This window comes from Hetaerina americana, unplaced genomic scaffold, assembly GCF_022747635.1.
Source record: "Hetaerina americana unplaced genomic scaffold, ioHetAmer1.1.p SCAF_6, whole genome shotgun sequence".
NCBI lineage: Eukaryota > Metazoa > Arthropoda > Insecta > Odonata > Calopterygidae > Hetaerina > Hetaerina americana.
This window is the reverse complement of record NW_027287205.1, coordinates 67,629,764-67,644,308: the sequence shown is the minus strand read 5'-3', so window position 1 is coordinate 67,644,308 and position 14,545 is coordinate 67,629,764. Positions and strand designations below refer to the sequence as shown.

General features: G+C 35.6%; 1 protein-coding gene across 1 annotated transcript in view; it reads left to right on the top strand.

The window, feature by feature from the left end:
* The window catches only part of LOC139695464 (neuroendocrine convertase 1-like), a 154,384-nt gene that overhangs the window by 127,392 nt on the left and 12,447 nt on the right, over positions 1-14,545 (top strand). The window contains exons 7-9 of the mRNA XM_071594250.1: positions 3,777-3,949; positions 8,189-8,401; positions 10,914-11,014. Coding sequence (XP_071450351.1) covers positions 3,777-3,949; positions 8,189-8,401; positions 10,914-11,014 — 487 coding nt within the window. The remainder of the gene's footprint in view (positions 1-3,776; positions 3,950-8,188; positions 8,402-10,913; positions 11,015-14,545) is intronic.

Here is a 14,545-nt window from a genome sequence, read left to right as displayed (position 1 = left end):
ATTAGCAGTGTAAAAATAATATGCATAAGACTATACATACAAATATATTTGTTTTAAAATGGCAAGAAATTTGAAATTCCCCTATTATATGTAACCACATGAGACAATAATTTATGAGCTGCAAAACTTTCCAAAAATAAAAATACTTGAATACACTCATAATAATTACAGAATTTCCACTTTGAAAAGTAGGATCACCCAAATAAAACATCAGCAAACTGACAGCCAAATTCATTACTGAAGTAATTAAATCTATCAATTGATTTAATGATCTCTAGATCAATATAATTAATCGGTAATTAACACTAACTACACCATGACTAAGTATTAATATAATACAGTTATTGACACTACATAATAAAACCTTTCAAATATTTGGTAAAGCTAATAATTTTGATTTCAAATGATTTTATTTAAAAGAAAATCCCAATAATCTTGACTTACATAATCAACATTTTTAACTAGTCATTATATCAAAGACATTCTCCCAATCAATTGAAATCTTCCCTAACTAAAACTGATTCTGAAAAAATACATTGTCAGGGGGAAAAAGAGTTTTACCCAATTCCTTTTCTTCTCGTAATTTACAAAGTTTTTGAAATACTTTTTTATGAACTTATTTTGGATATTCTTAAGAACAACAATACTTGAGACCATTCTCAATCTGAATTTTTCCATGGACATAACAGTACCAACACTGACCACCTTGGTCAAAGTAACAGATGGTTATAATGACGAATAGACAAAAATGAACTAACAGTATTCATTTTGTTAGATTTTAGGAAAGCCTTTAACTCAATAGGCAAAGATATCCTTGTAGTAACAGTTTTGTGAATGGGCTTTCTTCAGTCTGCAGCAGATTGGGCTGCATTGTACCTATCTGCTTGGCAACAGAAGGTAATAGCAAATAACTAGTGTTCATTATGGGATGGTTTGATATTGCAAGAGGTTCATACAAATACTCCAATTATGTCCCCTGTTGTTCTCTATGCATATTAATGATTGAGCATCCATTATATAAATGCAAGAACAACAACTATTTATATATGATTTTTAAATACAATTGCTCTTTTCCACAGCAACTTATGTGACATGCATATCAATAAGCACCTGTAACTTAAAAAAAGGATTTCAAGAGCATAAATCCAACCAAGTCTCAAGCAATTACAATTGGGCAATCAAGAATGTTGGTATCAATATGGAAAAATCAACTGCCAATGAATTTAGGCCCATATTCCAGATTTTCCCAAACCTTAATGTGAAGGGATTAGAACGTAAGGCTTAAGTAATAAATTAAAGACTAGATAATCCTAATATGTAATAAAAATATGAGAAACCAGTCATTTTTTTCTAAAAATTAAACACATGATTCCCACATCCTAAATGAAACAAAGACATACTTGGTGTCCAGCTTAATACCACCTGTTTTTACCAAGGCTTGCATGCCATTTCAAGATTTCTCTCAACAACTTTCATCAAAGTTTCAATATTCCCTCAATGCAAGAATTTTGTCCATCTTAAACTTATAATAACTGATCACATGAATAATAATAATTATTTATATCCTCGTTTGAGGTTGATTTTGGAAGGGCAAAAGCATTGGTACTATGATGCTTTTAATTATCTCTGCTGACAAAAGTGAAACCTGGCATCAGACACTACTGTACGTCCCTCTTTGGTTACGAATACTTCTTTCTTCCCTTCATTCCATCCAACATGCCAATTCTATTCCTTCCCCTTCATCATTTGCCTAACATTCTCCCCTCTATTTCAACACCCCATTGCCAATTAAAACATTCCGCATCCATCTTTCCCACCTCCTTTGGATTTCTCCCTACTATCCCTTCTTCTCCCCCCCCCATACCCAAAACTTTCCAACTTACTCCCTTGTTGCTTATTTCACCTTCTTCACAACCACATTTCAAAAGACTGCAATCTAACCTCTCAAGCCGGCATAGGTATTTAAATGCTTGGGCCCCACTTGCGGTATTTAATTTTTCTAAAAGCTCTCCCGGCTGCAGCATTGTTGAAAGTAATTTATATCTTTTTAAATATTTATTCTAAAATAAAATTTAATTTTAATTTAAATAAATCCCCTAAATATAGGCCTGCATTTCAGTCGGGGCACCAGTACACTGTATCCCTCCTTTAATCTCATGCCGAGCACATCTGACTTCATCCCAGTCGGCCGTATCTTTTCAACTAAGTGCCTCTCAACCAATCTTCCTCACTTGAACCTGCACAATCACATCCAATACTCACTTCTCTTTCTCTGTCCAGGAGTATAACTAAATTCTCTATATTATCTTCACTCAAAAAAAGCCTATCCCTTTACTTCTCTTTCTCAAGAAAGAAATCTAACAACTGAGAATGTAGATGGTGATGAGGCCTTTTGCCCTCGCAGCTGATATGACAAAACAGACAGAAAGAATGATACACAAATGGTTCCAGAGAAATAACTCAGGGAGATCATATGAAGCAATAAAGACGAACAGAACCTGAGGACAAAGCATTAATGTAAATAACTCACTTATCTTATAACAACCGAATTGATAGATTTATCTTCCTTATATAGTGCCTTTTCATGAGGCCGAAACAGAATTATTTACAACACTCATTACCTATGAGGCCTAGGGCTACCATATAAATTAAAAATATTTTATGGCACTGCAGAAAAAAATTCAAAACCAAGGGAGCAGTTCGGGGTGTTCAGCTTACGTCGGATAAGGCCGATTGCAAAGTATCACGTACTGAGAACTGCACTGAGGGACTAAGCTCATCATCTCCTTGCTTCAACGACTATGGTTCCATGCTGTATAAAACCATACTTCATATCAAAGTTTTATCAATTCTTCTCTTAACTTTCATACCTATTATTCCTTTCATCAACTTTCTCCTCCTAGTCAAAGGTTCTTTGTCTAATACAATTCTTTTTCTTATATCCCTACTGCTTTGACTATTTGATCCCATTAATGTTCACATTCAAAATTCCCTGAGCTAAAGACTTTGGCAAAATCACCTAGACTTAATGCTTTTGAATTCATATTTCAGGATTAATTATTTGATTCATATATTTGAACATACTTCTGCTACCTTTAAAAAGCTCACTGACTATAACCTGGCAATTTTCACAGCTGATAAGTGAAGTGGTTTTCAACCAGGGCTCCATAATAGTATAACATTAATAAAATATGGTCGTGAGTAGTGGTGTGATATTTGTTACATGTGCATAACATTAAAATTACCAAAATTGAAAATTTGGAAGCAAATATATAGTATGATCTAATTAATGCATGCTACATATTATTAATAATTATATTAATGGGTGAAGTTAACGTGTACAAAATTAGGTACCCCTTTAGGCAAATTTAGATGCCAGAAGAAAAAAGGACCTAGTTTGGTGGGCCACTAGTACAAAAAGTTGAAAAAACTCTTGAATAGTGGATTATAAAATGGCTTGTCCGCCATATTCCCTGGTGCTGGTTCAAAGGTTAATATCTGGTACATAGATGTTACCATATGTTATAAGTCATATGACTCAACTATAACAGATCGAACATAAATAAGCCCTTCTCCATACTATATGCTCTAATCTACAAATCTGCATTGTCATCAATGGCTAATTGCTATTATTTTTCATGCCCATAGTGGGAAATACTTTTGATGTTTACAATTTCTATGCACTGAGCAAAAACTGACAATTTTTTCAAACATACTGAGGAAGCAAAAAATTTTTCCTATTGTACATTTTTTTTCTTTACGTTTTATTAAAACAGGAGTTCGAATGCTTGATGGAATGGTTAGTGATTTGACTGAAGGATTAGCCCTGAGTTGGGCACAAGACAAGGTGGACATATACAGCGCATCATGGGGACCAAGGGATGATGGAAAAACAGTTGAAGGGCCAGGAAGGCTGGGACATGAAGCCTTATTGAATGGTATCACTCATGTCAGTATTTAATTGCGCTCATTTCATTTCTCTGAACAATAGCATATTTAACTGTAAATTGATAGTTACACATCATTAGGTGGCACTAGTTTTGAAAAAAAACTTCAAAACATTATCCCTAAAACTTGCTCATCACATTTAAGCCTGTGGAACTGGTACTGAGCCTCATATGTTCATGAACCATTTATCTTCACAATAATTTCCCACTAATGTTGCACTGAGCAGGTGATTATCTCTATCTTTTCACCTCTTTTTAAGGCAAGTTTTCAGACATGAAATGCTTCATTTAGCATAAAATTTCACATGAATTGACATTATATTTGATGGCCTTACATGACCAGGACAATATTTTGTCTCAATTTTGCTCAATGTGAGCCTCTCAGGCTTGATACAAGGGCTGACATAACAAATTACAAATTTGATATGCTTTCTTTTAATAAGCATTTGATATTATTTGGTTTTTAAACACAAAGAGAGTTCTTTATTCATCACAGAATCTGGGTTCAATTTCCAGGGTAGTCATAAGCTTCAGCTGAAACTAAACTGTGTAATTTTTCTTAGCCAGGTCTTCTTAGATAACCACAGGCATCTATAGGGAAAGGTCCTTCCTATTACTTATTTCTTATCACTAAGATGAGCTCTATCCTCCCCAATGAGATCATACTTGGGGTTGATTACTCTGGCTATCCATCATGCTAGTGATGGTGTCATATTAATAATACTACTGAGTATGGCATGGGAAAAACACCACAATTATTATCCCACATCCAAATGGTTTATAAAAATATGAAATGAGTCCTGGCAATAAAGGAACCCAGTCCACAGGAGAATGTGTTGCATCTGACAGTGGGAGAGAAAAGGCGTCGAAGATCATCGTCACACAAAATCCTTGCAAAGCAAAACTGACAGCAGCAACAAATGAGAATACACAGACGAGGACCAAACCATGTACAATAGAGTCTTGGTAAGTTAGGACCATGCTCATCACAGGGAAATTACAAAATGTAAAGCTTGAGATGGAAAGAAGAAATAGAGATATTTTAGGGCTGTAAGAGGTGAGATAGAAGAATAGGAGGATTACCAGGGCAATAGGCAAAGAGAATATATGCAGTGGCAGGGAAGAGATGCGCACATGGAGGTAGTATTAATGAAAAAGTGTAACTTCCAAGCAAAATCAGAGCAAAATTTTGTGCAAAGAAAGAGATGGGAGTGATTCAGGGAAAGATAGTGAAGGAACAGGGATGATCACAAGGAAAAAGCTAAAAAATTCATGCAAAAGCTCTGCAAGAGACAGCCTTCAATCATAATGAACACAAGGTTTGAAAACTACAGTAAACCATAATAGATAAGAAAAATTACCAGGAATTCCATCCTAAAAAGCAGGAATTCATTTACCTATAAGTTAAACTATATTATGGTAAGGTAAAGATTTAGGAATAGGGCATTCAACCCACATAGTTTCCCAAGAGTTGATGAAGATTCAGATCATAGTTTAGGGCTAATAAAGGATAATATAATTTTCAAGAGGATAAATCAGGGAAAACAGATGAGGCAATGGAATGTAGAAGTATAAACAGAGACCATAAGAAAAGAGTGTCAGCTGGCAATAGAAAAAATTATATTAGTGAGAACAGGGGTATAGTGATAACAAAAAACATGAGAACACGTCAAAGAAAGGATATCAAAACCACAGATGAAACTAAAGGAACTGTTAATTGGAAAAGGACAAGGAGGCTTTGCATTACTGAGAAGATGATTAAGAAGAGGAAATGATAAAAGGAATAGGAAAGACAGAATTAGGGAGAAGGAAGTACAAAGAGTTAAATAATATATTGAGTTAGACAATCAATTGGATGAAATAATTGTCAAATTCCAAAGAAACTGCGGGAGATGCCGCAACAGTAACTTTTAACGGAGTCATCCGCTAATGTGCATTTTAATGCAACAATTTCAGAGCGTAAAAATCATTCGCCTTGACTGGGACTCGAACCCAGATCCCTCAATATCCGGTCGAGTGCTTTAGCCACTTAAGCTACCGAGGCGTCCTCTTAAACTCTGAAATTTTGGGGCTTTTAAAGGAACTAGATGTTATGACGAAATACCGTACATACAATGTCACATGCATTCGTAGTCGTGCGCGAGGCGCCACTGTCCACGAGGTTAAAGCCAACTTTAAACACGTATGGTGTTTTCCCTTTGACAAATTCCAAAGAAACTGCGGGAGATGCCGCAACAGTAACTTTTAACGGAGTCATCCGCTTTTAGCGGATGACTCCGTTTAGTTTCTTTGGAATTTGTCATAGGGAAAACACCATACGTGTTTAAAGTTGGCTTTAACCTCGTGGACAGTGGCGCCTCGCGCACGACTACGAATGCATGTGACATTGTATGTATGGTATTTCGTCATAACATCTAGTTCCTTTAAAAGCCCCAAAATTTCAGAGTTTAAGAGGACGCCTCGGTAGCTTAAGTGGCTAAAGCACTCGACCGGATATTGAGGGATCTGGGTTCGAGTCCCAGTCAAGGCGAATGATTTTTACGCTCTGAAATTGTTGCATTAAAATGAAATAATTGTGGTGGAATATGCAGTGCAAGGATATGAGGAATTTACAAGGGGAGGGTGAAATGGGTATACAGGAAATAAGAAGAGAAAACCCATGTACACTACCAAGGAAAAATGAGGACAATTATTAATTGAACCAGAAAAGACTAAAAAGAGATGGAAAGAATATATAGAGGACCTATAAGGTAAATTGCTACATTAGGCCAGGAAGCTCAGGCATTGAAAGGGAATATAATATAGATGAGATAGATATAGATAGCATTGTTGGGAGAAATCCAAAGGAGGCGGGAAAGATGGATGCAGAAGGAATAGAATTGGTATGTTGGATGGAATGAAGGGAGATAGAATGTACACAGAAATGAAGAACAGTTAATTGTAGAGTGGGGTACCAGGTTTTAACTTGTAGGGCAAAGTTAAGAAATGAAGGAGTGCACAGTCCATAAGCATGCAAAAGTACCTTAAGCATTAGACTACCAAATAGATAAATCTCATGAGAGAGCAAAATCAGGAAATAAGCTGGAAAAACCCCATATGAGTACTTTGTTCCACAGAGAAACAAAGAGTTATGCAGGGTTGCAGGAATTGATTTAATAAAAACCATTCCATTTATTACACTTTATGGTAAAGGTGAACGGCCTTTCCTTGAACAGGAATCTCTTGCTTGTATTCTATCAACTGTCAGGCCCTCCATTTAGATGAATACATTTCAATTATATACAATAAATTAATTGATACAAAAAGGCCAACTGCCCAAAGTCTTAGAATTCAAGGCTAATTAGAAAAAGTGACTCTAAAATGTCTGTCCTGAGACCGACTGTCTAATTCTTCAACTGAACTTTTAGAACTTTAAGCAAGCATTTACTTATCATAAATCGACAACTTAACTGTTTTGAATCAATGTGGTAAATAATCAGAGCCGAGTTCAAAAATCCACCAAGAGAAGAAATTCTAGCTCTATTGGGAAAGCTATTCACCAGAGTTGCCAGTGGTTGAGGGTAAATATTTTACATTTAAAGACACAATCAGTAATACTGGGTTTGTTCAAGGAAGAATCTTCTTTTCTGTGAAGAGACACTCTTGACTAGCCTCTCCTTGGATTGAATATTACATTGAGTGCTGAGGACTATATAAGAATTAAGAAATTGTAATTAAAGTTCAGAGGAAATAGTAATGAACTAATTATGTACACATTATAAAATTGAGAGAAATTAATGATTTCTAAAATGTATGAATATATGGATATTTCATGAATACATTCAGATATCTTGTATATTCAAATTTATTTATCATATGTAATAGTGTTTGTTGAGCTTTCAGATAGTTGAAAATTCTCTCTCTTATACCATGAACAGATAAAGCAAAAAATATCCTATTGTAATGAAAGAAGTAACTTTGTGATTCCTCACACACTTTATTAAAACATGACCAAGGTTTTGATGCTGGATGTTACCATCAGGTGACCTTGCATTTTTACTTAATACAGCATCAAAACCAAGGTATTATTTTAAATAAAATGTGAGTGGAATTACAAAATTACCTCTTTCATTTCCATATGTTGTGTAAATTCCATAAAAGTACGTCTGAGACAACAAAAAATGTCCTAGTTTAAATGCTTTGAATTTATTTAGGCTACAAGAAAGAGTAAGGTCAAACTTCCATAGAATTTCTTTCCACAGGGAAGGGGCGGAAAAGGAAATATTTTTGTTTGGGCATCTGGAAATGGAGGAAATAAAGGAGATGACTGTAGCTGTGATGGTTATGCAGCTAGTCCTTACACATTATCGGTGAGCAGTGCTTCCCAAAGTGGGCAATTTCCTTGGTATGGAGAGAAGTGTCCATCTACATTAGCAGCAACTTACTCTAGTGGGGAATATATGGACCAAATGATAGTAAGTATATTGTGAAAGCACATTTTTTACATGAATACCATTTTGGTGAAAGGAGCTTATATATGCATAGGAGACAGTCCCCAAATGAACAGTATTTTAAGGGCTATCATGAATAATTTTTTTAGTTATATGCAATAATTATCAGTGCCTCTGATATCTCAGTCATTTTAAAAGAATTTTGCCAATTCCACCCTTCCATAAAAATGATTGAACAACCAAGTAATTAGCATATATAATCTTCATTTATAAATTAAAAGAAATAATAAAAGTTCCATGAAAATATCACTTATTAACTCATGAAATATACATTAGACCAAGAGATAAATAATACACTGAGATGAGAAACAGTATTGAAAGAGAAAAGAATGGCAGAGGATGCAATGCAAGCAATGGATATTGAGAGTTACAATTGAAGGAAGAAATTGGTGTATTGTACAGAAAGATAAAATAACTGTCAGGAAGTAAGATAGGAAAACTGTGCTCATTATTTTAAATACTATCTGAGACATCTTAATTTAACTGGTAAAGATTCAAGAGAGATGTAAAAAATACATAGAAGATCTATGTGGTAAGTAAAGAGGTCAGAAAGTTAGACAAAGAAAAAGAATAAGACCTATATGAGGATGGCTTAATGACAGGTCTTCTCAATCGGGAGATGAAACATTAAGCAAATTAAAATCAGAGAAGGCCATGGGAATAGAATACATCCGCATGGTACTTCCTAAGGTTCTTGCAAAATGTGGAAGGAATTGTTTTTATGGACTAATTGACAGCATTTATGAAGGAAGAATAAGGTCCATAGATTTCATTGGATAATTGTTAGTTTCCATGCAAAAAATACAAAAGGCAGCCATACGAGAGGGATATGAAACAATAAAGATGATATTAAACACAGCTAAAGTTTTATGCAGATTCATTAACAAGAGGATTCGGGGAAGGGAAAATCATAACTTAGGGTATGTTCAGTTTGGGTTTAGAAAGGGGAGAGGCATGCGTGATGCCATAGCAGTAGTGACATGATTAAAGGAGAGGAATATGAAATACAATCAGAATGTATTGTTTGTTTGGAAAATTTTGAAAAGGCATTTGATAGGGTAAACTCGAACAAATTAATGAATCTATCAAAGAAGATAGGAATAGACTGGAGGGATATGCAACTTATCAGCAACCAATACACATTGCAGACTGCTCAGGTGTCAGTGATGGAAGGAGATTTGGGATGGGCAGTGTAAGAAAGAGGAGTGTGACAGGGGTATCCAGTTTCACCTGCACTTTTCAATGTATATGTGAAGGAAATGGTAAAAGAGGCATGGGAAGAATTGGAGATTAGAATAAATGTTGGTGAGGAATTCTCAAAACATGACAGGTTAGCTGATGATCAAGCTTTTTGGTTTGCCAGTCAGCCATTGTAGAGTGCATGAGAAAATCTTTGTGATTGCTACAGATGACAAATCAATGCTGAAAAACAATGGCTATTGTTAAGGCTAAGTTAACCATTAAAAATTGAAGGCAAAAACAAAATCAGGTGGAACAGTTTACCTATATTGGAAGTGTGTTGACCTGTGATGGTCAAAGCACTAGGGACATAAGAAGAATTGCATTAGGCAAAGAAACTTCCAAAAGGAGGATAAATTTGATTACAGGGACTTTGAGTAAGATTGTTTAAAAAAGACTGGTAAAACCTTTAATAAGGAGTACAATTTTGTACAGAATAACATGTTCATTGAAGCAAGATGGTAGGTGAAGATTGAACACTTTTGAAATATGAATATGGAGACGGAATGTAAACAGCAAAATAGGGGAAAAGGGATGCAAATAAAGCATAGGCATGATAGCAGAGGAGAGAGGATTAAAAATTAAGGAAATTTGAGCTCTACAGCCTTGTAAAATAACATATCAAAGGAAAACTCCTAAAGCCATGAGACTTATTCATCTTTCTTTAGTTTATCATGAGAGAGGATTGTCGGGAGAAATCGAAAGAAGGCAGGAATGATGTATGCTAAGTATTTTTATAGGTGATGGAAATGAGGCAAATGAGGAAGGGGGATGAAAAGGATAAACGTGTTGGATGGAATGAATGGAGGTAGAATGTATTCAAATTTGAAGAGGAGTTCATCGTTGTGTGGAGTGTCAGGTTTTTTCACGTTAGGCAAGGCTAAGATATGAAAGAGTGTTCAGTCTGTGTTTATTCAAAACCTACCTTAAACGGCACTCTTCTAAATAATAATGATAACCACATAAATACAACTGATTTTCCAAGGCATCTTTTCTGATGACTAAGAACAGTGTGGAAGTAAAATGTTTGTTAATTACGCCTTCATGGGACTTCCACTCAAAAACACTCGCCCATGGGTCTTACAGTTTGTAAGCAATGTAAAAATGAAATATTTTTACTAACAGTGAGTTTTTAGCAATTGTAATAAAGTAAATTTTATTTCTATACAACATACATTTGACTCACCAGAAGAATCCTAGTCATTGATTCATTATTAAAATTGTAATTATTCCACAGACAACTACTGATTTGTATGGAAAATGCACAACCAAGCACACTGGGACTTCTGCAGCAGCACCACTGGCAGCTGGAATTATTGCTCTTGCATTGGAAGTTAAGTAAGAACATAACTGAATTTTAATCCAGAAAAATGATGTGTTGTGGTATTCTCATGTCAACTGTGGAATCATGATGCATTCAAAGGATGTTTAAATAAAAAGGTAGTAATTGGCAAAGTATTAGGCCTTTGAAAACAACTTTTCATCAATATGACAGTACCTCTAACCAGTAACTACATATCAGTGGACAAGGGATAAGCAAAATCACTGAGATGAAATGAAGTGATTTGGCACCTGGAATTAGAGGTTCAGATGGCCAAATTAAGATTTTTGGGGGCTTAATATGAAGCAGTTTCAGCAGAGATCCCAGGGAGCAAAATGATATGGTTAAGGTTTCATAGGCTTGATTGTGAAGTTTGAAATGGCATTATTATATAATATCATAATATTCAGGCAGTCTGAGACCATCCACTCATGGCTTGATTAATATAATAAGTACTTGGAATCAATAAGCCAAACAAGATCTTTAGATTTCCATAATTAGTCAAGTCTACATAACAGTAATCGGATTTTAAATACTCTGATAGTTGAAGCAATTTATAAATTTTGTTCAACTCAGACTAATCAATGTCATAGCATTACACCCATACCTTAGAAAAGGTTTAAATATGTAACTCTTGGATCATTGAATGTCATCAATTCCATTCTTCCAGTGAAAACTTCTTTGCTTAATGCAATCCCTCTTCTTATATCCCTGCTACTTTACTCTGCTTTAGTTTATTACCACTAATTTTAATGCTTAACTTAGCTTTCATCTTCCCCAAAAAATTCTTACCTTCATTTTGTTTACACTCATTCTCATCCCATACTTATCACACTGGCTTTTAAATTTGCTCAGCAGCCCTAACAAAATAGTGACCATCCACAAATCTGATTGATTTTATGACTTGTCCATACTGTTATTCTTATCTTCAGTTCTTCCAATCCATCTTTTGCAATTTCCTCCAATCACATTTGGAAAAGTATTGGTACTAATGGGTTCCCCTTCTTCCTAACACTTCCCAACCTGTATATGGTATACCCTCTTGACATCCTCCATCCTATGATTGTTTGGTAGCATGAAGGCCTGAGCAACGACCAAGTTCATTGGTTCCGCTTTTACTTCTACTAATAATATTCTATCAGTTGCTTGCTCTGTTTACTATTCTTCTACCTATCTTTTTGTTCAGCAATTTAGCCACCCCTTGCTGACTCTTTTCCCCTCAATGGTATATCACTCTATAACCATCACCTTAGTAATCCCCACTATCCTTCCATCTCACCTTGTACAGCCCTGCAATATCTTTATTTCCTCTTTCCATCTCTTGCTTCATATTCTATAAATTTCCTGTCCTCAGCACTGTCCTACCATTCCAAATTCCTATTTTAACGAATTAGGTCTTCTTTTATGTCGTCTGTGCTGCTGTTGTCAGTTTTGCTTTGCAAGAATATCATGACATGATGACTATGGAAGCCTCGCCTTTTCTGCTGCCAGGCACAACACACGGCAGATTGACCCAAGTCCTGTGGTTGCCAGGACTCATTTTCTCCAAACTGTCCATCATAGAAATCTTGGGATTAACAATTGATGTGGTTTTCCATTACCTTCCTCAATAGTATTTTTAACATGATACCAACACTCACTGTCTGCGGCACTGGGATCAGATGCTTTGACAGAGACCTTACAAAGGCACAAACACAAAGCAGACTACCTTTCTTCTGGCTCCTACCCTTCATCCTATCTGTAATGGATGGCCTTACCAGGAGCAATTATCATTGCTCCCACCAGCACAGCGGTAGGGGCCATCAGACTGCACAAGACCTTCCATCACATCAAGGTTGTAGTCCATGAGGAGGGAAAGCTAATGCACTCCTCGAGAAATTGGAGAGCTAAGCTAGGTTTTAAATTTGAGGGAGGAAAACCAATTGACACAAACAAAAAGGAAACCGAGTTAAAAAGTGCTGAGCATGGCAGAGGAAGAAAAAAGGTGGTACATAGAAATTAGGAAGCAGGACAAGTGAATACAGGAGATACAGAGAGGCAATAAGATGCTGAGGACAGCAAAGAGAGAAGAATTCTGAGGAAGCAAGGTAAAGAGAGAACAAGAAGAGGCATTTTAAATGAAATCATGGAAGCCAGAAAGTTTTCAGAGCTAATGGAAGAGAACGTAAACTTAAAATGAACGTACCTACAATCATGAAACAATGGAAAACTAAATACCTGAGATACGGTCTTGAATATTTCATTTTCTAAAGAAAGAGATATTAAAATTAATAGGGTTTATGAATATTTTATCTGTGTTAGAGCTTAGAAATAAAGCAATATATAGCTGGGTCCATCAAAAGCAAATGCTAACTCACTGGACAACTAATAACACATTTAAGTATCGTCCTAACACCTCATGCCCTAATCATTGCAGTTATCTTCTAAATTTCCTCCTCCACTACTCTCAGTTTGTTTGTGCAAGGATGTAGTGTGATAACAACCACTTAAGTCTTGCCTCCCCATCATCAAATTCATTACTCAGCCACGTGAATGCAGTCGTTGCCAGGATTCATCATCTGCTTGTTACTGCCCATATGACTTTTTGGGAAAAATAATTGAAGTGCTTTTCCATTACTTTTTTCAGTAGTGTTCCATTGTGATACCAACACTTTAACGGCCACCCTACTGGGATCAGATGCCTTTGTAGCTATATCACAGAGGCAACAAATTTTGTAGATGTGAGGAAGGATGCATCCCACTTTACAGGAAACATTCCCTGACGAGCAAAAAAAAATATTTAACTTCCCACCTTGACCTTTTCCAATCACCCTTCATTACATTTTAACTCAATTCCAAACTCCAAAGCTGAAGTGTCAGCCTTCACGATTGGCAGAGAATCAGTAGCTGGAACATGTCTTGGTTCTTGTCCCTAAACCAAGGCTCACATCTATATCATTGCTTTTGTTCTTTGCAATCATGATTGCAATTATTTTATTCTTACATATGTAATTACATACCACTGTAGATATCATCAATATCAAATTCCTTTCCAAATTGATTTTCCCAATAATTTAATATCTGCATATTTTTTTATTATTGTTGACCAAGTTTCATTTGCTATTTCAAGCTCTTTGCCCAGCTGTATTTTCAATTATTACCAGTACCAACTGCTTGAAGGAAGTGAATTTTCACATTTAGTGAAATTGATTCCTTATTATGCATTTTATTAGCCATTTTTAGAACATCTGTTAATATTATATAAATTAGCATATTCTCACTCACATATGATTCTAAGAACTATGCTACTTGGAAATTCTTTTGAAATGCACACACCAATCTCTCTCTCTCTCTCTCTCTCTCTCTCTGGAATTCTAAATTAGCTGCACGGGTAGGACAGAAGAAGAGTAATGAGAAGAAAAACCATGAAAACACAGTGTCTTCCCAAGAGAAATTAGAGTAAACTCAAGAGTGTATAATGACAAGCTTTACTTGTTAGCCCTTCCCTTCATTGAAAGGATGAAAGTTCCACATAGTAGTTTAGTGCAGCAGAATGCCTTGGTGGCCCC